Source organism: Pituophis catenifer, unplaced genomic scaffold (assembly GCF_029215685.1).
Source record: "Pituophis catenifer annectens isolate HBS135680 unplaced genomic scaffold, rPitCat1.0.hap2 SCAF_1, whole genome shotgun sequence".
Lineage (NCBI taxonomy): Eukaryota > Metazoa > Chordata > Lepidosauria > Squamata > Colubridae > Pituophis > Pituophis catenifer.
The window spans coordinates 301,148,055-301,175,650 of NW_027256881.1; the positions used below are offsets into that span (position 1 = coordinate 301,148,055).

The 27,596-nt window shown below is 43.3% G+C and overlaps 1 protein-coding gene across 25 annotated transcripts in view; it reads left to right on the plus strand.

The window, feature by feature from the left end:
• Positions 1–27,596, plus strand: part of NRXN3 (neurexin 3) — a 1,226,878-nt gene that overhangs the window by 1,090,778 nt on the left and 108,504 nt on the right. For 4 of the 25 annotated variants that reach the window (XM_070931470.1, XM_070931460.1, XM_070931461.1 and 1 more), the window contains one exon: positions 5,440–5,442. The exons of the other annotated variants lie outside the window; for them this stretch is intronic. In XM_070931470.1, coding sequence (XP_070787571.1) covers positions 5,440–5,442 — 3 coding nt within the window. The remainder of the gene's footprint in view (positions 1–5,439; positions 5,443–27,596) is intronic. 25 annotated transcript variants of the gene reach the window in all.

The following is a 27,596-nucleotide window of genomic DNA, read 5'->3' on the forward strand; positions in this document are numbered from 1 at the left end:
GAACAACTAAGTTTACATAGGTAAAACCTGGCTAGAAAGAATATGCACATAAAAGCCTATGAAAAAAGAAAAAAGATACATTATGCCTTTTACAGGGAGGATAATTGGGAAGTGGGTGTGGCCCACTGATGACGCCTTAAGAGGTAGAAATAGCTATCTGGGTCTCCCAGGAAGCAACACAGAGTTGCAGTTTGGCAGCAGAATGGGTCTCCCAGGAAGCAACACAGAGTTGCAGTTTGGCAGCAGAAAAAGGGCCCAAGAACTTGTGAATGAGATTTCACAGAACCTAGGGCTGAAGAACAACTAAGTTTACATAGGTAAAACCTGGCTAGAAAGAATATGCACATAAAAGCCTATGAAAAAAGAAAAAAGATACATTATGCCTTTTACAGGGAGGATAATTGGGAAGTGGGTGTGGCCCACTGATGACGCCTTAAGAGGTAGAAATAGCTATCTGGGTCTCCCAGGAAGCAACACAGAGTTGCAGTTTGGCAGCAGAATGGGTCTCCCAGGAAGCAACACAGAGTTGCAGTTTGGCAGCAGAAAAAGGGCCCAAGAACTTGTGAATGAGATTTCACAGAACCTAGGGCTGAAGAACAACTAAGTTTACATAGGTAAAACCTGGCTAGAAAGAATATGCACATAAAAGCCTATGAAAAAAGAAAAAAGATACATTATGCCTTTTACAGGGAGGATAATTGGGAAGTGGGTGTGGCCCACTGATGACGCCTTAAGAGGTAGAAATAGCTATCTGGGTCTCCCAGGAAGCAACACAGAGTTGCAGTTTGGCAGCAGAATGGGTCTCCCAGGAAGCAACACAGAGTTGCAGTTTGGCAGCAGAAAAAGGGCCCAAGAACTTGTGAATGAGATTTCACAGAACCTAGGGCTGAAGAACAACTAAGTTTACATAGGTAAAACCTGGCTAGAAAGAATATGCACATAAAAGCCTATGAAAAAAGAAAAAAGATACATTATGCCTTTTACAGGGAGGATAATTGGGAAGTGGGTGTGGCCCACTGATGACGCCTTAAGAGGTAGAAATAGCTATCTGGGTCTCCCAGGAAGCAACACAGAGTTGCAGTTTGGCAGCAGAATGGGTCTCCCAGGAAGCAACACAGAGTTGCAGTTTGGCAGCAGAAAAAGGGCCCAAGAACTTGTGAATGAGATTTCACAGAACCTAGGGCTGAAGAACAACTAAGTTTACATAGGTAAAACCTGGCTAGAAAGAATATGCACATAAAAGCCTATGAAAAAAGAAAAAAGATACATTATGCCTTTTACAGGGAGGATAATTGGGAAGTGGGTGTGGCCCACTGATGACGCCTTAAGAGGTAGAAATAGCTATCTGGGTCTCCCAGGAAGCAACACAGAGTTGCAGTTTGGCAGCAGAATGGGTCTCCCAGGAAGCAACACAGAGTTGCAGTTTGGCAGCAGAAAAAGGGCCCAAGAACTTGTGAATGAGATTTCACAGAACCTAGGGCTGAAGAACAACTAAGTTTACATAGGTAAAACCTGGCTAGAAAGAATATGCACATAAAAGCCTATGAAAAAAGAAAAAAGATACATTATGCCTTTTACAGGGAGGATAATTGGGAAGTGGGTGTGGCCCACTGATGACGCCTTAAGAGGTAGAAATAGCTATCTGGGTCTCCCAGGAAGCAACACAGAGTTGCAGTTTGGCAGCAGAATGGGTCTCCCAGGAAGCAACACAGAGTTGCAGTTTGGCAGCAGAAAAAGGGCCCAAGAACTTGTGAATGAGATTTCACAGAACCTAGGGCTGAAGAACAACTAAGTTTACATAGGTAAAACCTGGCTAGAAAGAATATGCACATAAAAGCCTATGAAAAAAGAAAAAAGATATATATATATATATATATATATATATATATATATATATATATATATATATATATATATATATATATATATATATATACACATATATATTTAAAAAAGGCAATTGCAACCCACTTTTATACTGTTTCCAGGAAACTGTATGACAAGTGCATGTCTTTACCTTTAAATCTGATGACAACTTTTATTTATTTATTTAAGAATCTCTCAGTGATCTGGGAGGCTTAGAAAAACAAAAAGAATGATTTCTCAGGATTGATTTATCCCCAGGCAATGTTTGGGGACAAATCCCCAAGCTTTGATGTTTCAAAGCATTCCTAAGGGATGAGTATATAGAAAGACGGGTTGCTCGGCATTTTCTCTCTGTCTGTCTATCATTTATTGGCAGTTCAGCTGGTATCACTTCATACTTTACTAACCAACATCATCATAGTAGTTGGACTGAGCTAAGTGTGCCTAAGAATAAATAAGGAAACTGTACCCTAAAATAAATAAGTTAATTAGGCTTCTCACACTTTGTTCAGGCACTTGAAGCTAAACACTATCTAAATGTTCAGATATTTCTGTGGGAATGCAACAAACTAATTTATCTATCCAATGAAGGTGGAGGCATGAAGTACTGATCTGAATGATTAAAATCATATATATTACAATTATGTGATATCAAGGCTCAGAAATAGAATTCCATGAACCCCAGGTAGGAGTGAATATGTTTACTAAATCCTACAAACAGAAAGGGAGCTTGCATGCTGAATCTTCTTCCCGTTCTTCCTGCAGGCACACAAATATTGTCAGGGTGAAGAGAATCCACTGAATGCTGAAAAGCTTAAAACATATCTTACGGGGCTTCAGTACAGTAGGAAATCACTTAAAAATAGTCAAAGAAGTGTCCTGTTTTTGCTAATCCCTCCCTTCTACTACAGTTCTGGAATACTGTGAGTCATAGAATTTTGAGCAACACATTGCCATAAGGTCTGGTAACACTTATTTTCACTCGGCCTTGTGAGGAGGAGATTTGTCACTCTAATTATCATATTTTTCAGAGTATAAGACACACTTTCCCCCCACTAAAAGTGGGTAGAAATGTCTGTGTGTCTTATACAGGGAATGTTGCTAAAGCCCCGGCCCCCACTCTTCAGTCATTTTCATCCTCTGCATGTCACAGTTTTGGCCTCTGCAAGCTCCTTTTTAGACTCATTCCAGGCTGTGGCAATCACCACAGCACATCATCGCTGATCACCACCTCCATGCATCATATTTTTGGCCTCCATGCGTTGCATTTTTGACCTCTGCACGCCCGTTTTAGACCCGTTCCAGGCTGCAGGGTTCACCACAGCACCTCACTGACAATCACCTCCTCTGCATGTCACATTTTCAGCCTCTGCGAATCGCGTTTATGGCCTGAACACACCCCATTTTGTACCTGTTCCAGGCTGTGGGATTACCACAGCACTTCGCCACCAATTGCTGCCTCCACACATCATGTTTTCTGCCTATGCACACCCTATTTCTGGCCTCCTCGTGTCGCATTTTCAGTAAGTTCCAGGCAGCGGGGATTGCCGCCACCACTCCCCGCCATCCGGAACCAACCAAAAATGTGACATACCAAAAACGCGATGCGCGGAGGCGGTGATCGGCGGTGATGTGCTGCAGTTATCCCAGCAGCCTGGAATAGGTCTAAAATGGAGCGTGCAGAGGCCAAAAATGTGACACGCAGAGGCCAAATCACAACACATGGAGACCAAAAACACGACACGTGGAACCGGCGATGGGCTGTAGTGATCCCTGCAGACTGGAACAGCTGATTGGCAGTATTCTGATAGGCCGATCCAACTGCCAATCAGCTGCTCGTGCTGAATCAGGCTGCGATAACAAGCTGAAGCTGGTCAGGCTGTTTGCTGTTTGCTGCAAGGATGCTAGCCAGATAAATACCGATGGATGCTGGTAGGCAGAGGCAGAAATTTTTATTCTTGTTTTCCTCCCCAAAAACTAATGTGCGTCTTATACTCTGGAGTGTCTTATACTCCAAAAAATACGGTAATCTACAGCTGTCAAGAAAGAAAGATTCACTTGTCCTTTTTGCAATTGCCAAGGTATTTTCCCCCTTCAAAAAAAAAAGAAAAGAAAAAGAAAAAAAAGAAATGAATTTCTTAATTTAGTTGGTTTTATTTTCATATATTGGCCAGAAATAGATTAAAATATTTATTATTTAAGGTGTTTTTTGTAGGATCATTCAGAGCACCAAAAATTATATTTTTCTATCCTAGTTTTTATTCCTATTTCCCATTTGTGTCCTTTGCAAAAATTATTGCTATAATGCTTCAATAAGCATAAGAGTAACCCCCTCACTTTTAATATCCTATTAATTCAATTAGCAGAACGCCTCTAGGTTGTGATCACTTCTTAACTAAAGTCACAGTGAAGATGTCAACAGGTCAAAATTCAGGCAAAATAGATCTTTAATTGAAAGACAAGAAACTAATATGTGTTGTCGCTTATTCTTTCTTCCATGAGAATCCCAATGTAGTATGGTAATGTGCATCCTCTACAAAAGTAAAAACGAATGAGTATTCACGGGTAATAAGCGGAGATGAATACCTAATATTCTTTGTTGATTATATTTGTATCTTTATTAGTACTGTTATTTGTTAAGATGAGCATAGAAAGATCATAAATAATTAAATGTATGTATTGATTGTGGATTATAATGGGAAGAAAAAAACAATGATTTTTTTCACTACTATTTTTTCACTTTTATTTTATTTATTTATTATTTATTTATTTATTTGTCGAGTACGTATTAGATAATATATATAAGTATAAGCATGAATTGAATGCATAAAATGAATACAATTAAAGGGAACATTAGAACAGGGTAGGCACATGGGTGCTCTTATGCACAGCACTTAGGAATGTGTTGAGAATGAGTTATGCACTTAGGAATGGGTTGAGGTCAACAGTAGGGAGTCTTAGGTTAAAATTTTGGGGGTTTGGGGATGAAACCACAGAGTCAGGTAGTGCATTCCAGGCTGTTCTGTCCCCGTCTCACACATGCACACAAACAGATAGCTGGGGGTTAAATAAATTGGCAGACAACCAATTCTTCCAATAAGAAGCTTGGCAGCAACCCAGTAGCTGCTTGCCAAGAACTTTACTCAATAAACAAAATACAGACAGTCAAGAATTGTCCAGTTCATAAAATAAATCCAAGGCCGATAATGTTGTTTCCAAAAATGCAATGTGACTCGATAGTAGTTAGTTTTGTACGTCACAGAGTCTGAATGGCCACCTCACCCCCTTTTATACCCTGTGAGGTGTGGTCCAGTGACTCAGCCTAATCTCTGGCACGCCTTTTCTTCTGTTGCGCACGCTTATCTCTGCGACGCTGCCAAGGATCCAGCCAAGACTCATTTCCCTCATCACTGTCCACCTGTGGCTGCGTGGACGTGCTTGGACCCGTCCCTATCTCTTGCCCTTCGGCGGACACCGAAGGCATTGCCTGGAGGGTCCTGGAGATGGAGGCCTTGCCAACTCCTCTCCTTCACTCTCGGTGATCTGTCCCCGTCCCCACACACACACACACAGCCAGTCGAGGGTTAAGGAAACACTTTGGAACGCACTCAGTTCTTATCTCCGACTTGGCAGCGATAGACACACCGTCTGCCAAGTTACTTTATTTTCACAAACAGACAGATAAGATACGAACGTTCAAGAAAGTCCAAACAGAAATAATATTTCTCCCAGCAGTTCCGGACGAGGCTTTAGTGACTCCAAGGTTTTGCTTTGTTCGTCACAAAAGATCCTTGACCACCACTCTCTATTATATAGTCTCTGGGGTGTGGTCTCTGGGGTGTGGTCCAGTGACTCAGTTCTAATCCCTAGCACGCCTCCCAAGCTGCTGCAAACGTTTATCACGCCTTCGGAGGCGTGCGTCCAGGAATGATGTGTCATTATCACTTTGACTCGAATCAGCTGTCTCCTCTCCCTCGGCCGGCACTTGAGACAATGCCAGAGGGGAGGGGCCTGGAGAGGGAGGCCTGGCTGACTCCTCTTCCTCATGCTCGGAGCTTTCTTCCTCCGATGGGACAGGCTCAGAGGGCGGGGCCACAACACTATCCCCCACCGCAGGGCCCTTCCCCCGGGTCTGACGGTCGGGATGGGGTCGGGACGGGAACTGTTCGTGGAAAGCCCGCACCAGGTCAGGGGCCTGAACGGCAGACGCGTCCACCCAGGTGAAATCCTCGGGCCCGTACCCCTTCCAGGCGATGAGGTATTGGAAGCGCCCCTTCAGCCAACGGGAGTCCCGGATACTGTCCACCTCGTATGTCGAGGCGTCGTCCTCGTCGGCTGCGGCTGGGGGGGCAGGCGTCGGCGGGCGGCGGAGATGGCTCGCGGGGGCCTCAGGGACCAGGAGGGACCGATGAAAAACAGGGTGGAGCCGCATGGAACGGGGTAGAGTCAACCGGTAGGCCTCCGGATTGATGACCGCCTCGATAGGGAAGGGACCGATAAAGCGTTGGGCCAGTTTCCGTACCGGCCGGTCCGTGGGGAGGTGTTTTGTGGACAACCACACCCGATCTCCTACTTCCAGCGGTGGCGTCGCCCGGCGGGCGCGATCGGCGAACCGTTTATAATCCTCTTTCGCCCGGATCAGCTGCCGCCGCACCAGTTGCTGCACCGCCTGCAGCTCTGAGAGGAAGTCCCGGGTCTCGGGAACAGGGGAGTCCATGATGGTCAACGGGAAAAGCCGTGGATGGTATCCGACGTTGGCATGGAACGGGGTCATCTGGGTGGAGGTGTGTTGGGAGTTATTAAAGGCGAACTCCGCCAGGGGAAGGTACTCGGCCCAGTTGTCCTGCTGCTGGTTGACAAAACAGCGGAGGTACTGCTCCAGTATGCCGATGACCTTCTCCGTGCCCCCGTCAGTCTCCGGATGGTGCGACGACGACAGGCACACCTGCACCTCCAGCGCGGCCATCAGGCTTTTCCAGAAGCGGGCCGTGAACTGGGCCCCGCGGTCCGAAACCACCCGGTCCGGCAGGCCGTGGAGGCGGAAGATATGTTGCAGGAACAGGCGAGCCGTGGTGCGGGCCGAGGGCAGGCCGCGGCACGGGATGAAATGTGCCATCTTCGTGAGTGCATCCACCACCACGAGGACGGTCGTGTACGTAGCGGACAGGGGCAGGTCTGTCAGGAAGTCCATGGAGATGGCTCCCCACGGTCTCTCCGGTGTCGGCAGCGGCTGGAGGAGTCCAGGAGGGGGGCCGGACGCGGCTTTGGCCTGTCGGCACGTCACACAGGACGTCACGTAGGCGTGCACGTCGTGCCGTACCCGAGGCCACCAAAAAGTCCGTGTCACCAGGTTCAAAGTCTTAAAGAAGCCGAAGTGCCCCGCCGCGGGGTTGTCATGACACTGGTTCATGACGAGGGCTCGGAGCGGACTCGTGGGCACATACAGCCGACCCCGATGTCTGAGCAAGCCCTCCTCCACGGTCCATGGGGACGCGGGGCCGACGTCCGCTCTCCGCTGCTGCGACCAGTCGTCCCGTCGCTGCGCTTCCAGCACCTGAGCCCGCAGGTCCACCGGTTCCTGGACCGCGGCCAAGGAGTCCGCTGGCAGCACCGTCCGGGGGGGAAGGGAGTCCTTGGGGCAAAAGTATTCCGGCTTACGGGATAGCGCGTCCGCCCTCTGGTTGAGGTTGCTCGGAATGTAGGTGACGTGGAAGTTGAACCGGGCGAAAAACAACGACCACCGGATCTGCCGCTGGTTCAACTTCCGTGCCGTGGTGAGGTGCTCCAGGTTCCGATGGTCCGTCCGCACCTCCACCTGGTGTCGGGCCCCCTCGAGGTGATGTCGCCAAGCCTCGAACGCGGCCTTGATGGCCAGCAACTCCTTTTCCCAGATGGTGTAGTTGCGCTCGGAAGGGTTGAGTTTCCGGGAGTAGTATGCGCAGGGAAAAAGAGTGCCGCCATCCACCGGAGCCTGTAGCAGCACCGCCCCAATCGCCACGTTGGACGCGTCCGTCTCCACCACGAACGGACGGTGTGGATTGGGGTGCCTCAGGACTGGCTCCGTGAGGAAGGCCTGCTTGAGGACCTCGAAGGCCTGCTGCTGCGGGGGCCCCCACTGGAACGGGACCTTCTTCCGAAGGAGCTGGGTCAACGGCAAGGTCAGGGTGGCGAAGCCCGGGATGAAGGTCCGATAGTAGTTGGCGAATCCCAACAGACGCTGGACGTCCTTCACCCGACGCGGGGGTTCCCAACTGCGCAAGGCCTCCACCTTGTGCGGGTCCATCGCGATGCCCTCGGGGGTGATGATGTGCCCGAGGAACTCTATGGAAGTCTGGAAGAAGTAGCATTTCTCCAACTTCGCATAGAGCTGGTGCTCCCGCAGGCGCTGCAGGACCTGGCGGACATGCTGGAGGTGACTTTCCGGGGTCCGGGAATAGATCAAAATGTCATCCAAGTAGATCACCACGAACCGATCCAGCATGTCCCGGAACACATCGTTCATCAAGTGCTGGAAGACCGGGGGGGCGTTGGTCAACCCGAACGGCATGACGGTATACTCGAAGTGTCCGTACCGCGTGCCGAACGCCGTCTTCCACTCGTCCCCCTCTCTCACGCGCACCAGGTTGTAAGCCCCTCGGAGATCGAGCTTAGTGAAGATCGAGGCCTCCCGCAACCTCTCCATCAGCTCCGGGATCAGCGGCAGGGGGTAGCGATTTCGCACTGTGATGGCGTTCAAGCGCCGGTAGTCGCAACACAGGCGCAAGTCCCCCGTCTTCTTTTTAACGAAGAGGACCGGGGCCGAGAGCGGGGAGGTCGAAGGCCGGATGAACCCACGGGCCAGGTTCTTTTCCAGAAAGTCCCGTAAGGCGGCCAGCTCGGGCTCCGACATGGAGTACAGGCGTCCCGATGGCAGGTGCGCGTTGGGCATTAGGTCCACCGCACAGTCGTAGGGTCGGTGCGGGGGCAAGCGGTCCGCCTCCTTCTCGCTGAACACGTCGGCGAAGGGCGTCAGCTCCGGAGGCAAGGAGACGTTTGGGGCAGAGACGTCCTGGCCGGCGCAGGTGTGGCGAAGGTGGTCGACACACTGCAGGCTCGGGAACGAGATGGCGTTTCTCGACCACGCCACCTGAGGGTCGTGCGCCCGAAGCCAGGCCATCCCCAGGACCAAGGGAAAGTGCAGATCCGCCGTTACGTAAAACTGGATCGCCTCCTCGTGGTTTCCAATGGCGAGGCGCAAAGGCTGGGTAGCGGTTTTGATGGACCCCGCCACGAGTTCCCGCCCATCTATAGTTTCAACCCTCAACGGAGGGTCCACTGGAACCAAGGGGACTTTGTAATGGGCCACAAAGGCCTGGTCCATAAAGTTCGTGGTGGCCCCCGAGTCCACCAGCGCGTGCGCTTGGAGCCCCTCCGACCGGTTAGCCAACAACACCCGGGTGTTCAAAATCAGGTGCCGAGGGGGCTCACAGTCCACAGCCGCCGACTCCGGCGGGGCATGGTCACGTGCCTGACCCAGAGTTTCCCCTAGGCCAGGCCTGGCCCGTTTCCCGGCAGGTCATGCCGAGATTCCGGAACAGGCTTGAGCGGTCCACTCCGCTTCCGGGGACACGAGGCGGCAAAATGTCCCGCCTCGCCGCAATAGAGGCACAACCCCCCCTTGACGTCTCCGCATCCGCTCCTGGGCCGTCAGTTGAGGTCTGGCTGCTCCGAGCTCCATAGGCTCCTCAGCCGTCGCCACAAAACGCTGTGCGGTCCTGAGCGCTGTCGGTGCGAAACGCGGGGGTGCCGACGCTGTCGATGGTTCCGGAAGAGCCCGACGGGGCCGTCGCCGTTGCAAGCGGGCGTCGATGCGCAGGCATTGGGTCACCAGCGCGTCGAGGGTCGGTGGCGCCTCCACACGAACCAGCTCGTCCTGCATCTCGTCGGAAAGGCCGTCCTGGAAGGCGTCCATCAGCGCCACCTCATTCCAAGCCGAATCCTGGCCTAGCAGTCGGAACTCTGCAATATAGTCCTGCAGGGGGCGCTTGCCTTGGCGGAGGTCCTTGATGCGCCTCGCTGCCGTCTGCACCCGGAGGGGGTCCTCAAACATGGTGCGCAGGTGTTGTAAAAAGCCCTGAAAGTCCAGGAGCAAGGAGCTATCTTGCAACAACAGGGGCGTGGCCCATCGGGCGGCAGTGCCCGAGAGGGAGCTGATAACAAATGCCACCCGAGCCCGGTCATCCGGAAAATCCTCCGGCCTCATTGCCATAAACAGTTGGCATTGTCCCAAGAAGGCCGGAAACATCTCCTGCTGCCCAGAAAACCTATCTGGCACATTCACTGGGCATCTCGGACGGGGAGGGGGAGGAGGTGGAGCTGCAGGAGCATTTCCCAAAGCAAGTTGGGCAGTTAGCTGTGCTACTTGCTGTTGCAGAAGCTGATTGGCCTCCAGCATCTGCTGTATCTGCTGCTGCAGCTGTTGGTCCATCGTGGGTTAACGATGGAGTATGTGGTGACGAACAAGATGATCTGTCCCCGTCCCCACACACACACACACAGCCAGTCGAGGGTTAAGGAAACACTTTGGAACGCACTCAGTTCTTATCTCCGACTTGGCAGCGATAGACACACCGTCTGCCAAGTTACTTTATTTTCACAAACAGACAGATAAGATACGAACGTTCAAGAAAGTCCAAACAGAAATAATATTTCTCCCAGCAGTTCCGGACGAGGCTTTAGTGACTCCAAGGTTTTGCTTTGTTCGTCACAAAAGATCCTTGACCACCACTCTCTATTATATAGTCTCTGGGGTGTGGTCTCTGGGGTGTGGTTCAGTGACTCAGTTCTAATCCCTAGCACGCCTCCCAAGCTGCTGCAAACGTTTATCACGCCTTCGGAGGCGTGCGTCCAGGAATGATGTGTCATTATCACTTTGACTCGAATCAGCTGTCTCCTCTCCCTCGGCCGGCACTTGAGACAATGCCAGAGGGGAGGGGCCTGGAGAGGGAGGCCTGGCTGACTCCTCTTCCTCATGCTCGGAGCTTTCTTCCTCCGATGGGACAGGCTCAGAGGGCGGGGCCACAACACTCGGAGTCCTCTCCTGCCGATGACACAGGCTCAGGTAACGGAGCCACAACACTGGCATTGACCACTTTGTTGCTGAATTCATATTTTCTGCAATCGAGTTTGGAGCGGTTCACTTTAAGTTTTTATCTGTTGTGTGCTCATGTATTGTTATGGTTGAAGTTGAAGTAGTCATTGACAGGTAGGACATTGTAGCAGATGATTTTATCAGCTATGCTTAGGTCATACCAAAGGTGGCGTAGTTCTAAGTTTTCTAAGCCAGAATTTCAAGTCTGGTGGCCTAAGGTATTCTGTTGCGAGCAGAGGAGTGGAGGACTCTTCTTGTGAAATATTTCTGGACACGCTCAATTGTATTTATATCCAATATGCACTAGAGCAAGAATTGGGTTACACGGTAAATTCAAAGTCAAGAAAAGTGGACAGAATTATTCAAAGCATTTTTGCTGGATCTGTTCTACATTGATTGTCCCACTAAGAAAAAATTCAATTCATTGGTGTATTTTATCTTAAGAAAACTTGTGCTAGTTCTTTCTGTAAGAATTCACAGAAGAAACTTTATTTTTTATCCTTTTTGAATTAGCCCAAGAGGTTTATATGTTAATCTTGTCTCTTCTGTGAAATGTGATAATCCCTAGAGTGCAATAAGTCTTGAAAGGTTATTAGGTATATAGTATCTCCAATGAGTAAAATGTTCCTTATGGTTTTAATTAATTTTTTTTTCACTTTTATTTCATTTATCTAAAAACATCTGAAATTTCCAGCTGATGCAGAATTCATTTCTTTGATTTATTAATCTCTTATTGCTATAATATCTTGTAGGACAAACTCACTATTTGAATTAGCCATTAAATTATTGAATTCAATAAATATTGAATTATTGGTTGAATATCATGCATTCTCCATTTATGAACCTGAACTAAGTTTGGTTATGGTAATTGTGTTATATAGATGTAGTTTGGGATATGTTGTAAAATTGGGATGTTATCGAACTATGAATCAGATCATACAAATCTAGCATATATGCATTCACTTGCTGATCTATATTATTTACTGGGACTTAAAGTACCATTGGTTTCAAACTTGTTTTAGCTCTATGACTAACATCCTTGGACTTCTAGCTTCAGATAGGTTAAATTTTGCATATAAGTCAATTCTGCAATAGACTCTGTTTGGAGCTGCTGATATTATTCAATACATTAGAATGAGTGAAAGTTAAATAGATGGGTGTTATGGACTTTGGAGAAATGCAGGTGGTCCAAATTTCCTAGCCGATTGGCCTCAAATGTATGTGTTTGGAGACATTTAATAATCTGTGATACATGATACATGATACATGATACATGATACATGATACATGATACATGATACATGATACATGAGTTGGCTCACCTTTGACCAGCAGTTGGCCCCTAATCTGTTAGTTGGGGATAATCACTATTTCGTATTTGAGTTCTTTTGAAAAGAACATGTCATGTTTCTGGAGCCAGTTTGCCTTCCAAATGTAATTATGAGTCGGAATATCCTCTAGTACTTCCTACTAACATTTGTTACTTTGGGGAAAATGCCTGCTAGGAAATACATTTATGAAAATATTGAAATATGCCATAAATGAAATATATACAAGTGTATGAAAATAAGAGCCTTAATAATTTGCAAATACGTTTAACTATAAAAAAAGGAAGCTAATATAATTTTACATTTTTTTCCCCAGTTCTATAGTAGTTTCATTTGCCCCTGGGAAATTACTGTATCCATTTACTTTTACCATGAAGAAACTACAGAGAGGCATCATCAATTGGGGATTTTTTTGTGCAGAATACAATGTTTCTAGCAGATTTGCAGCATGAAATTTCTTTTTCTAGAAACAAATGCCAGACTTTGAGAACATAATGACCATAAGTCTAATATATACTGGCTGGGGAATTCTGGGAGTTGAAACCCACCCTTCTTAAAGTTGCTGAGGTTGAGAAACACAACTCTAATTAATTCTTCAAGGAGACTCTTACACATTTTTTGGGGGGGAGGGGGAAGGAATTTCTACCGATCTTTTCTCAAAAGAGGGCCTCCTTTAGGTAGAAAAATAATATGTTGGAAGAACCAAATGTCCTTATTTATTACAAATTCAGCTAAATATATTACAACAAAGTCATCACAGGGCAGCTTCCATCATATAATTGTGAAATTATACCTTGAGCCTTGCCAGGCTCAAGGTTGACTCAGCCTTCCATCCTTTCTAAAGTAGGTAAATTGAGGACCCAGTTTGTGGGGGCAATAAGCTGACTTTGTATAAAAATATACAAAAGTATGAAGGCTATTGCTTAATGCACTGTAAGCCGCCCTGAGTCTCCGGAAAAGGGCGGCATATAAATCAAATAAAAAAAAATTACAATAAAAACAGAAATAATTCATTATATATTAGGGGAATTTAGAAGGCAGCATTAAAATCAGTATCATTTAAAAATTTCAAGAGAAATAGGTTAGCTAATATTTTGAATCTAAAATAACCAAATAATAGAGTTGGAAAGCACCTCCATCTTCTAGTCAAACCCCTGCTCAAGCAAGAAACCCTATACATTTCAGACAAATATCAAACATTTGTTGCAATTCTAACATTAATTGTGGCATAATTTTAAATGGATAGAATAATGAAATGAAAATAGGTGTATATACTATTTTCAACTCTGATTGGGATTTCACATATGTTGTATAAAGTTGGCTCTCAGCCTGGGGTCCTCTTGGACACACATCATCTGCTAAAACAGCAAGTAGAACCCACAGCTCTTCCAGGCTATTCAGAAACTTCAACTGATTCAAAATGCAACCATATGGATAGTTATGGATGTGCCTAGGATTGCCACATTGGCTGCTTTGGTTTCCGGTCAACTTCTGGAGCAAGTCAAAGAGTTGTTTATTACTTTGGAATTCCTTATTTCAGAAACTATCAACTCTGGTTCCAATAAAATTTGTGAAAAAAGGCATATAAGAATGTTTTCATAAGGGTCTGAAAATAAGCTATTCTCAATAATAGCCCCATATATAATGATGATTTTCCAGAATAGTTTTCCCCAGACATAAGGATGGCCCTTCGCAGGGGTGGGTTCTATTTACCTTTACTACCGGTTCACAATGGGATTGCATGCGTGCCTTGCTTCTGCGCATCCACAGATTGCCAATGATGACATCCGGGGCAGTGGGTGGGGCCTCCCACCGGTTTTACTACCGATTCTTGCAAACCGGTCCAAACCGGGGGCAACTCACCACTGGCCCTTCTCTATTTAGTTTTTTAAGAGCAGTGAAAATCTAGGTCTTCTGTAGAATTTCGGGGGGATAGCATGGAATGATTAATCTAGATCCAGAGATGAGGGCATGAGAAACTGCTGGATTTTTTAATTGTTTTGGCTTACTGTTGATTGTACTGTTGTCTTTTAAACTCTTAATAGGAGCGAATACATTAATACTACCCAAAAAAAAACAACTTCTGGAGTTCTAGATAAAATTCCTTAACCATGTTTTTACTCACTTCTGCTAAGTAGCAGAAAGAAAGAAAAAACACCACTATAACTGATATCAGAGAATACTATCAGCAGGAACTGACACAATTAGATTAAGCTTTGATAAGGACAAATTTGGAGCTGAGTTCCAAAATAGGTGTAGCTGGACAGTTATTTGAAGTGTAGATCCTGATCCTTCAATGTGAAATACAATATACCAGCTAGGTTACAGGATAATGTAAACTATACCCAATGGCAGATTTTCAGACATCAATCTGTATTGTATTTTGTATTTTCTCATTCGGGCATTAAATGTGGTGGGGCCACCCCTGCACTTAAGCACTTTACTACTATACTTTAAGATTATAGGAAAAAGACAATATTATTTTAAGAAGACTATAAATTGAACCAGGAGAAATGATAGTGCTTACTACTTTTCCCTTTGGATGCATATAATGCTTCATAACCTTATAACAGACAGATTTTAAAAATGATAAAATTTAATAGTTTTACATTTAACTTGACACACTCTTTATTCTTTTCCTGAAAAATGACTTCTGCTGAGAACAGGAGGATGGGTTGAGTGTGTGTGTGTGTGTGTATGTGTGTGTGTGTGTGTGTGTGTGTGTGTGTACCATAACAATGGAGGCCTTTACACTAAGCTATTTTATATACAACTTACTTTACTGCTTCCTCCACTTTTGTTCCCCAGGCATTTGTTGTTTTTCAGTCACTAAGTCACTAACTCTTCATGATCCCATGGACCATAGCACATCAGGCTTCCCTGTCCTCCAGGGAACCTTTAAAGTGCTCCATGGCTTAGGACCTGGGTATATACGAGATCGCTTTCTGCCACCAATAGCCTCCCACCAGCCAATACGCTCCCACAGAGAGGGGCTCCTCAGGGTGCCGTCGGCCAAACAATGTCGACTGGTGACACCCAGGGGGAGAGCCTTTTCTGTGGGGGCACCAGCCCTCTGGAATGAGCTGCCCCTAGAGGTTCATATGATCCCCGACCTGCGTACCTTTCGCCGCGCCCTTAAGACCCTTTTGTTTCAACAGGCCGGGCTGGCTTAATATGAATTTTAAATTGGGTGTTTTAGCTTTTAACTTTGTGGGCCAAATTTTATATATTCGTTTTTAAATTGTTTTTAAATTTTGTGAGTTTATATGTGTTTTAAGATGGCTGTACACTGCCCTGAGTCCTTTGGGAGAAGGGCGGTATAGAAGTTCAATCAAATCAAATCAAATCAAATCAGTGTCTCCCAGAGTTTGCCCAAATTCGTTTTCATTGCATTGATGACCCTATCTAACCATCTCATCCTCTGCCATTCCCCTGTCTTTTTGCCTTCAATCTTCCCCAACATAAGGCTCTTTTGCAATGAGTCCTATCTTCTCATTAGGTGGCCAAAATATTTGAACTCCCCAGATAGGTATGCACAAATCATAATTGTGCAATGATTAATGTTGTTCAATATTCATGTTGCACTTTTTGTAAGATTGAGAAATGAGTCAAGACCAATAATGAGGAATGGAAAAATAATACTTATTTCAATACTGTTTATAATTGCTATGAATCCTTTATGATATTTTCCCTCCTGTTAGAAACATTGAATTTAGTAGAAGAGCAGAAAGCAAGACAGGGAAAGGAAGATGATGGATGGACAAATGGCTGGATAGGTGGATGGGCAAAAGCAAATGATAGGAAGGTGTGCTATTCTGGGGACTTTGATGGGGAGTTTTACTGTTATGGATATTTTTGATAGAAAGACCAGTCTCTTAAATGTTGATTTAATAATGGCCAAGAAGGTAAGCATTTATCTATATGTCTTCAGGAATCAATAGTGGTAATACAATTTTTTTCTATTATGTTAAGTAGCCAATGTTCAGTGGAGTCTTTTTTTTTTTTTACAGTTTTTGCAGAACATCAAAGTTCCAGTCAGTGGGCAGAGCAATCTAAAATTTCAGGCATGAAAGCCTGAGAAATTCTTGGTAATTCTTTGTTTAAGATGAATTGACTATCAGTATAAGCTGGCTTTATTTCATGGCATTGCCAGTTAAATAGTCAGCTGTCAAAGACATTTGAAAATTGTGGTTATCTTGATTAGAAATATCAGTATTTTTCATAAACACTTAGCAAAATGTACACTCTAATGTTCTGAGACCATAACAATTTTATTTTTATTATTCAGACATTATGTTGTTATTAAAGCCAAGTATAGGAAACTCAGTGCTTCCACACTGAGAGATCAACTCACAATCAGTTTTGTAGGCATGAAGATTAGCTGAGGCCAAAATTTATCCACATAACTTTTTTGTTCATTATATCAGGAAATGAACTTTAGGGAATACTTTCTTGTAGTTCTGTTGAAAACATCTTGTGTTTAAAATGAGAATCTTTGTGGATTTGGAGAGAAGATTGCAAGATTTCCACTTCCATGAACTAAGTCGTCCATTTATAGGCTAAGCTATTAGCATTTGTTGCATGAATGCTAAGCAAGGCAATTTTGTTTTAACGGTTTTTCCAAAGGACTAAGACTTTAAAAGAAACAGTAAAATATGAAAAAACCTTGGATTAATTGATGTTGATATTATTGGGACTGGGAGTGTTACCAATCACAGGACTTTGGAAAATACAATAACTCTTATTTTGTCAAGTACAGGTAATTCTTGACTTAGAACAGTTCATTTAGTAACTGTTCAAAGTTACAACAGCACTGAAAAAAGTGACTTATGACAGTTTTTCACACTTACGACTGTTGCAGCATCCCCATGGTCATCTGATCAAAATTTAAATGCTTGGAAATTGGTTCATATTTATGACTGTTGCTGTGTCCCAGGGTTCTGTGATCACCTTATGTAACCTTCTGACAAGCAAAGTCAATGGGGAAGCCAGATTCACTTAACAACCATGTTACTAACTTAACAATGGTGGAGATCCACTTAACTGTGGCAAGAAAGGTCATAAAACGGGGCAAAACTCATTCACCAAATGTCTCACTTAGCAATAGAAATGTGGGGCTCAATTGTCATTGTAAGTCAAGTGCTACCTATATTTTGTACAGTTGAGGGCATGAAGACATGATCCATATTCACACAAAATTGGATAATGACAGTTTGCGGTGGGATGGAAAAGTTTAAATTCTTGTTTGACAATTGCTTGTACCAAAGAAGGAATATAAACATTTAAAAGTATAGCTGTGCAGTTTGGGCAGATCTACAGAATCTTTTAAAATCTATTTGTATCTGGTTTAGGCTGGTATGAAAGTTTATCCGCTTCTACTTACAGTATCTTTGCTAACAATTTGTGACTGTGACTGACTCATGAGAGGATTTATTTTAGCCAGATCAGATTCTTGCTTTCATCCATGTGGGAAGGGAGATTTAAGAACATCCCCTCAGCTCTTGCCCAGTGGGGAAAGGTTGAATCAATCATGCATGTACAGTATTTCTATACTCTTCTTTTTACACAATTTTTAAATAATGCTTTTAATAATCAGAGAAGTTTGGAAAAGAAAAGTATGCTCGTCTTACCTGACAGATCAACTACAATTGCTTAAAGGGCTGTGGAATTTTGCTCACTTGCCTCTATTGTGCAACATTACAGTTTTTATCATTTCACTAAATATTATGGTCACTGATTGCCCATAATGATTATCCAGTCATATCACTTGTAATCTTCTTAAGTGAAATAACTAAGAAAAAAAGGGGGGATGGGGAATTAGAATGCATAACATGTATTTAAAAACAGTGTTTTGTGAAGCTCAAAAGCTTTTATGGCTTTAAATAATATAAGTGATTTTTAGGCTTCTGCATTGTATTTTTATTTCCAGAGACATGCTGGATAGAGAAACCATTCTAATCTGAAAGCTCTTAGCAAAAATTAATTTTCTTATACAGTCTCTTGTATTCTAGACATCAAATGCTGCTGGAAGATTATCAAGGTGAATATATTTGTTTTATTTAATGTACAGATCCTACTCTTTCATAATGAAGCTGAAAGGAGTTTCTAGGGACTTGTTACCCTGTGATATTCCATTCCAAAAGTGCTCCTGAATAGAGCTGCTTACTTTTAGGAGCATTACAACATTAACTGCGTTCTGACTTCCCACTGGGTCACACGATGTAATGTAATATCTCTCTTTTGCAGTGGGAAAGTAAAGAGTCGGGAGCAAAAGAAGTACAATATTGCTCCCTTTAAAAGCAAGTCGTGAATGAAATAGACTCAAGGATATAGATTTCCATTCACACTACCATAGTGGTTTTATAGGTAGGCACGTAACATTCAACCTACTCATTGACGTTGTTCAGCTTGGTCATTTTGTGTGTTCAGAACATTTTTCTGCCATCAAACTCCATTTCACACCTGTAGTAGCTCAAGGTCATTTCCCCAGAGAGCCAAAGTTTCCTCTTCCTGAACAGCTGAAGACTGTTTTCCCTCCCTTTGGCAATTTACAAAGATACTTTTTTCTGTAATGGCCATGAATGGTGCCTCTGATTAACTAACATCATTTTTTTTTGCTTGAAAAGATGCATTAAGCTGTTGTATATTGGCAAATATATGACATGGTATTTTCATAATGGTTTCTATGATACTAGGAAGACCAGTGGGGATTGAGATGAATTTATATCCTAAATTCCTTACCTGACATGTCTTGTGCTTATGTAGCCCTCTGTATATAATCAGCAGTCTTAATGCTGGGACTGAAAAATGATGTTTTTATATGAATCCTTCATCCAACTGCAAACTTATATAAGAACTGAGGAAGACCTCAACCAAGACTGAGCGTATAATCCATAGCATCAAACTAAGCTTTGTTAACAGATCCTGAATCAGACCATCTGCCTTGTTTTAGCAATAGCAATAGCACTTAGACTTCTATATCACTTTACAGTGCTTTACAACCCTCTCTAAGCAGTTTACAGAGTCAGCATACTGTCCCCAACAATTTGGGTCCTCATTTTACCGACCTTGGAAAAATGAGTCAACCTTGAGCCTGGTGAGATTTGAACTGTCAAATTGCAGTCAGCCGGCAGTCAGCAGAAGTAGTCTGTAGTACTGCACTCTAACCGCTGCGCCACCGAGGCTCATTTAAATACTTAGCTAACAAATACTCTGAAAATTTGCAGGATTCATTGTAACTGCCAAGATGTTCATTTGTAAAGGAAAAAAGTAAATATGACTATTGTAGTAAAAAGAGATTCACCAGACAAATGAAGATATCTTCTTAGAAGGGTATAAAATGAATAAATCTTTTTAAAATTTTCATTATTTCTCTTGTTTAAGCTTTTTATTTTATTTATTTTTAATTTATTTTACTTCAAATTTATATACCACACCTTCTCCCAAGGGACTCAGGGTGATGTACAGCCAGATAAAAACATACAATAAAAAACATTAAAAACAATTAAAAGAATATATATTAATTTGGCCCCAGTTTAAAATGACAAACCAATTAAAAATTAAAAATTTAAAAATATGTTAAGCCAGCCCGGCTTGATGAAAAAAGAAAGTTTTAAGGGCACAGCGGAAGGCACCGAGGTCTTGGATTCTCCTTATCTCATGGGGCAGCTGGTTCCATAGGGTAGGTGCCCCCACAGAGAAGGCCCTCCCCCTGGGGGTCACCAGCCTACATTGTTTGGCTGATGGCACCCCGAGGAGGCCCTCTCTGTGGGAGCGCACGGGTCGATGGGAGGTTGTCGGTAGCAGCAGGCGGTCTCAAAGATAACTAGGTCCTATGCCATGAAGCGCTTTAAAGGTGGTAACTAACACCTTGAAGCGCACCCGGAAGACCACTGGGAGCCAGTGCAGCTCGCGCAGGAGCGGTGTTATGTGGGAGTGCCATGCGCAGCCGCATTCTGGACCAGTTGGAGCCTCTGGGTGCTCTTCAAGGGGAGCCCCATGTAGAGAGCATTGCAGTAGTCCAGGCGAGAGGTGATGAGGACATGAGTGACTGTGCACATGGAATCCCGATCAAGAAAGGGTCGCAACTGGCGAATCAGGCAAACCTGACAAAAGGTCCCCCTGGCTACAGCCGTCAGATGTTCCTCCAAGGACAGCTGCGTTCCAGGAGGACTCCCAGATTGCGCGCCCTCTCCGAGGGGGCTAAAGACTCGCCCCCAATAGTCAGTGATGGAGTCAGCTGACTATATCGGGATGCCGGGAACCACAGCCACTCAGTCTTGGAAGGGTTGAGCTTGAGCCTGTTCCTCCCCATCCAGATCCGCACAGCCTACAGGCACTGAGACATCACTTCAAGGGCATCGTTGGGGTGGCCTGGGGTGGAGATGTACAGCTGGGTGTCATCAGCGTACTGGTGGTACGTCACCCCAAAGCCACGGATGATCTCACCCAGTGGCTTCACATAAATGTTGAACAAAAGGGGCAAGAGGACCGACCCCTGAGGCACTCCACAAATGAGAGGCCTCGAGGTCGACCTCTGCCCCCCTGCCAACACAAACTGCGACCGGTCAGAGAGAAAGGAGGAGAACCACCGTAACACGGTGTCTCCCATCCCCAACTCTTCCAACCGGTGCAGCATGATACCATGGTTGATGGTATCAAAACCCGCTGAGAGGTCTAACAGGGCTAGAACAGAGGAGCAACCCCTGTCCCGAGCCCTCCAGAGATCATCTACCAACGCAACCAATGCCGTTTCCGTGCTGTGCCGTGCTGTGCCCAGGCCTGAAACCCGACTGGAACGGATCTAGATAAGACGTTTCCTCCAGGAATTGTGGAAACTGTCACGCGACCACACTCTCAACAACCTTCGCCACGAAGCGAATTCACTTCATCCTGTATCAGCTTGTAATTATTTTTCCCTCATCTAAAAGTGTGTTTGAATGTCCATTTCCCATGTGCGCAGTGGTTAGAATGCAGTACTGCAGGCTACTTCTCCTGACTGCTGGCTGACTGCAATTTGGCAGTTCAAATCTCACCAGGCTCAAGGTTGATTCATCCTTTCATCCTTCCGAGGTCAGTAAAATGATGGCCCAGATTCTTGGGACTGATGCTGATGCTGTCAACTGCTTAGAGAAGCACTGTGAAGAGGTATAGAAGTCTAAGTGCTATTATTATTGCTTCTGCTGAAATAAGCTGACATTTGGCCTGATTCAAAAGCATTGGCCTGATCCAATAGGATGGCTCCTACGATTCCCTGGACTCTGCTTTTACTTACTATATTTCTGTATAATACAAAACTTTGTGAAATATTCAATAATAGAAGAATTCACTTTCAATACTTTAACTGATTTGTTTTTTTTGCCTTGCAATTCTAACCAGCTGACACTTCATCCCTATACAGTAAACATATGTCACCTCTACTTCATTTGACATACTAAATGACAAAAGGGAATTTCTTACTGATTTTATAGGATATATAATGAATTTCCAGAGTTAAACATCTCACTAGCTAATGGGAAATTTTCAAAAACATTTAAAAATGATTCTCATACATTATATCTCGTTATATTTCTTATATGTACATTTTCTAACTAACAATCATCATTTGGAATCTAATTTTGGCTTGCTTGATATAAAAAGGAAACCAATTTGATACAAGAGTTAAAAGTTATTTCTTATTCCTTGCAAAAAGTAAGTATATTAACTTTCAAAATGGTATTGTTACTCAAGTTAGCAGAGATATGTAAATTTATAGATGACAGGTTAATGATAAAATTAGCAATACAGTAGTAAAAAGAGCAATAGGTGATAGAATGTGTCTTGTATCCAAAAATGTTTTATTAGGTATACGTCTACCCAAAAATGCTTGGTGAAAAAGCAAGCAAGTTAATGTAATTGTGTGTGTGTGTGTGTGTGTGTGTGCATTGATAGTTGCTCTACTGCTTAATGCTTAAGACCAACGGCCCTATTTTTTAAAACTTGTGTTCCTCAGATGATGGGGAGATATGAAGCCAGATAGTTAAAGATTATTTATTTATTTATTTATTTATTTATTTATTTATTTATTTATTTATTATTTATTTATTTATTAGTCCAATTTATATGCCGCACTTCTCCATAGACTCAGGGCGGCTTACAATGCATTATAGCAATAGCCTGCATACTTTTATGTATATACCTGCTTATTAGGGGTTTCGGGGGACCCTAAGCGGTGTTGTTCTATACAAAGCTGGCTTATTGCCCCCGGGTCCTCAATTTACCTACCTCGAAAGGATGGAAGGCTGAGTCAACCTTGAGCCTGGTGAGATTTGAACTTGCACTAATTGCAGGCAGCTGGCAGCTAAGTGCTAGCACTTAACAGCACTTAGTCTGCTGCACCACCGAGGCTTTATCTCAGCTGGGATGGCTAGCTCAAACACAATGAGATGATTCCTGAAAAATTCTTGTCAAGACTCCTAGAGTTAAATATAGCACTTTTGAATTGATCTTAGAAAAAAAATATCATTCATTCATTCATTCATTCATTCATTCATTCAGCCAGCCAGCCAGCCAGCCAGCCAGCCAGCCAGCCAGCCAGCCAGCCAGCTAGCCAACCAGGTATCAAACTTCAGGACAGCCTGATTCTCAAAAAACTCTGAGCAGCTTTAGAATAAAAATAGGAGGGAAAATCATATTAAAAAGAATAGAAATTACCCAGAGGGAACAAATCCATCCAATATTCCCTCCACCTAAAGTTTAGATACTAATCTGAGGCCCAACGGGAACAGCCAGGTTTTTAAAACTCACTTAAATGTGGTACAATTGGGCAATCAGGATAGATAGTAAGAATATTGGAGTCCTGTGTTCTGGTCTGCCAAATCTAATAAGCATTATGATGTGCTTTTTCTGGACCAACTGAAATTTTTGGATAATATTAAAAAGTAGAGTACCATAAGTATAATAATGCAAATGGGAAATCATCAGACATGATACCAACTGTGTAAAAACTTCATTCCAAATTCTTTCTCAAATAGATATGAAGATAAATGAAACACTCAAAAGCTACATTATGTCAGGCTCATTATATCAGGTTGGTCACAGAATGACCAATGTCATTAAGCGGTGCCAGGAAAATGGCACAGCAGAGACACAACTCCATCTGCTTTTACCTTTATTCTTCTGTTGAGCAATTGGCAACTTTCAGTTTTGTAACAGGTGCTGTACGATTTTCAACCTTTCTTCAGTTCTGTTGGCCATACAATGAAGTCAATAAATATAGGCTGGATGGCAGTTGGTGTTGCAGACAATGATGTTAAAAGTACAGCAGTGGCAGAAAGTATGTGTCCTATTTGGAGTTATGGAAGAGTAATTCTATCTACCGGGGACAGTATCGGATTTTCTTTTACAATATGCTGCTCTAACCAAACAACCTGGATATATTTGATGGACATCTGGTTGTGACTAGAGCGTGAGCGAGCAATGTGACAGTTGTTTGGGGGAACAGTTGGGAAATGCTCTCGTGCATGGGTTTCACCCAGAGGAAAAATTATTCCACTACAGAAATCTCTCTTGATTCTTCTCTAAGGCTAGAGGCATACAAAAGAAAAGCAAGGCATCTGTCACATAGTTTCTACAATGGCCACTTTCAGCACTTGAGTCTTGCAGAAAGAACGTGTTATGTATATAACTGCAAGGGCTTTTCATTTGTCCATTCTGCACTGTCAGACATCCAAAGCGAAGACGGCTGTGCAAAAGGAAGTGGGGGAGTGGGAAGAGACAAGGGAAATGAAGTCAATTGGGATCAAGAGCCAAAAGGGGGCATAATAGAAAATCGTGTCTTCTTTTTATGAACAAATGAGTCTTACTTTTTTTATAGCTTATTCTCCTACTAATAGAATACAATAAAATAATAGCTAGCATATAAAGCTTCTGTATATATGCTGCATGCAAGCAAGTTTACCATATTCTACATATTCATGCACAATATTAATTTATGAACACATGGATACATATGTTAATACAATGCAAAGCAGCAATTTCTATTGAAACAAATGTGATTTATATAAATAGCTTAAGGGACGCGGTGTCTTAGTGGATAAGATGCTGAGCTTGTCAATCGAAAGGTCGGCAGCTAAGCAGTTCGAATCCCTAGTGCCGCGTAACTTGGTGAGTCAACTTCTGCCAACCAGCAGTTCGAAAGCATGTAAAAAATGCAAGTAGAAAAATAGGGACCGCCTTTGGTGGGAAGGTAACAGCATTCCATGCGCCTTTGGTGTTCAGTCATGCCGGCCACATGACCAGAGAGACGTCTTCGCACAGCGCTGGCTCTTTGGCTTTGAAACGGAGATGAGCACCACCCCTTAGAGTCAGGAACGACTAGCACATATGTGCGAGGGGAACCTTTACCTTTACCTTTATAAATAGCTTGTATATAGAAAACTCTTACATAGTTTTGCATACAATGTATCACTTTAGTTATGTTTGAGGATGGTTGCATGGTTATTGCCATATATTAATTTGGGGGAGAATATTTTAAATTTAGTTTGAGAACTGTACGCTTAACACAAAGGACTGAGAAGATTCAATATGGCACTGCATGTTGGAAAACAGGAGAAAATGAACTTCACTTGAAGGACAATTTTGGGGCAATTTCTTCAGATGCTGTAGGAAGCAGAACTTCATCCTATATGGGAAAGAAGATGTGCTATTCGAAAGTTTTTTAGTAGTTCTATGCCTGTATTTATGGTAGTACTTTGCAACATTATATTATGTACAGTATGAATAGATGCATAACGTACATTGTTATAAGTTAATGAAGCTAAAGTAAACCAGGACATAGGTCAGACATAGATGGACTGAAACTACAGAGAACTTTAGAATAACTTTATTGTCACTTTGGATGTACGCTAATTGGCATACATTAAAATGAAATTTTGTTACATTCAGCTTTCAAAGGGTCACCACCTCCAATATACACTACATGAACATGACTAAATAAATAAATAAATAAATAAATACGAAATTATGTATATACCCACATATATTATATGACACAGAGAAACAACACAGTCTAGTCCAGATGTATAAATGTACATGGTAAGAAAAACAAATCTTGCAAGTTTATCAGACAGATGGCATAGGGAACAAAGTTGTTACAGAATCTGGTAGTCCTGTTAGAAATACTTTGAAACCTCCTCCCAGAGAGGAGCAACAGAAACAGACCGTGAAGTGGGTGTGTGGGGTCTCTAACAATGTTTTGAGCTCTAAGCACATAGCTCTGATAAGCAGTATCCTGAAAACACGAAGCAAGCTTCCTATAATCTTCTCGGCTGTATGGATTTATATTCTTAGATACCTTATTGTAATTAATTGTAGCTTAGTCAGTCATTTTCTGAAAAGAGAAGTACTCCATTAACAGTTATGGGTCATGTGCTACGCAGGGTTTCTGGCCAGTCCTTTAAGATCCATAAATGAAATTAACAATATGTTTGCCAGGAGGGTTTACTGTTATTTGGGCAGTATGGCAATTCTGAGTAAAAATATTCTCATCAAGAGGTCCTGTTGTTGATTTAAAAGCACAGAGAGATTTTAGGATGTCACTGTAATGGGAACTTAACATTATTATCCTGGCAAAGAAGCTGGGATTTCAATTTTTATGCTTGACATAGTTCATAGTGTTAAAGTGAAAAGTTGCAGGATGCTTTGTCTGAAGCATTCTTGCTGAACAACAGTGAATAATGGCCACAATGCTGCTGCTGGACGCCTTCCAGGGTTTTCTGCCATAGCTGAGCAGTTTGACTTTGATGTCCCTTTGAAAAGGAGAGCAAAAATCCCTAGCTAGGTAATGATTATTTATGCAAATGACCACTTCAACGTAAGTGCATTGAACAAGATCCTATCATTATTTCAGTGTCATTCCACCCAAGACTGCCCAGACAGCAATGGCAGTAATGAGTTGGGGATGTGAAGGGCTTGTAAGTGGCACTTTCGTTAAGCAACTGCTACCACACTTTACATTTGCTGTATTAAAGCAAAAAAGGTAATGTAAGTTTAAAATGTGATGTAAACTGAGTATATGTAGAAAGGAAGACACAGGAACAACCCTTGCTTTGGTAGAAGGATACTAAATACTAAAATACTAGAAGAAGAGAAGAGAAATACTTTCAGTCTAGCAAGATTGATGTCAGCCTGGCAAGGTAGTCCAGACCAAAAAAACCCATCGAGATGAATTATTTCTACTTAATTGTACAGTTAAGATTAACAAAAATCTAGCTAAGTTGAAAGTATTTCTCCCTTCCTCTTTTTAGGCACAGAAAAGCTAAGGAGGGTCCTTTCTAACATGCTTCCCATGCTTTCCCCCCATCTGTGGACTTAGCTGTCTTTTACCAGATCTGGGCTGCAGATCTTCGTCTGGTCTCCCAAGGTCATTTCCATGTACCATCACACTATCTTTTAGTCACCTTAGGATTTTGCTGGCTCCATATTTCCCAGCTCAAATCTCCAGATTGATTAAGAGAAGATACAATTTGCTGCTATCCTGACCTTCTACATTGGCTTTAGCATTTTACAGAATCTTTCAATCTTAGCTGGCAAGAGAAAGGTTTGTTACCAGCTAATGGCTGATTGTTGGTTATCAGCATTTCTGAAAGTGTTGACATGGGTGTGAGGTTCTGCCAATGCATTCACTTTCAGCTGCTTGTGTGTCTGCTTTTCTGCTTCTGCTTTTCCCACACTACCAACTTTCTACTTTACCAAGATAACTTTGTCCTGACATTTTTTCCTCTCTGACCCATGACCTATGGGTTAGACCCATGACCTTCTCTTCTCTTGACCGTCATATGACTGCAGTCTCCTTTATCAACATGCCCAAGGGCCAAAGCCATCCTGTTTTTATACTTGGAGCACTGGTGCGGTCCAGCTATTTAGGCTATCCCCACCTGATGGGGCACAGGTAGAGAAAAACAGGTAGGGGAAAAGGGGGTCAGACTGATTGATTGCTGCTATGTTCTCCTTCCCCAAAGTTAGTTATAAAATAAATATCTAGCATAACATTTAATAAAACAAGCAAAAGCAAGTTACGTACTTAATCATCACTGTCATAAATGCTTTTGGTTTTTGATTTTTTTTAATGAATTTTCCTTTTCTGTTTCTTATTTTTGCCAAATGAATAACTAAAATGTTCCATCATCACAGAAAAACAATTAATGCTATGTGGCCACTATTCATCCCAGAAGTATTTGTCATTATATCCTAATACATACGTAGTGTTCATGGGAACAGGCAAGTATTTCAAC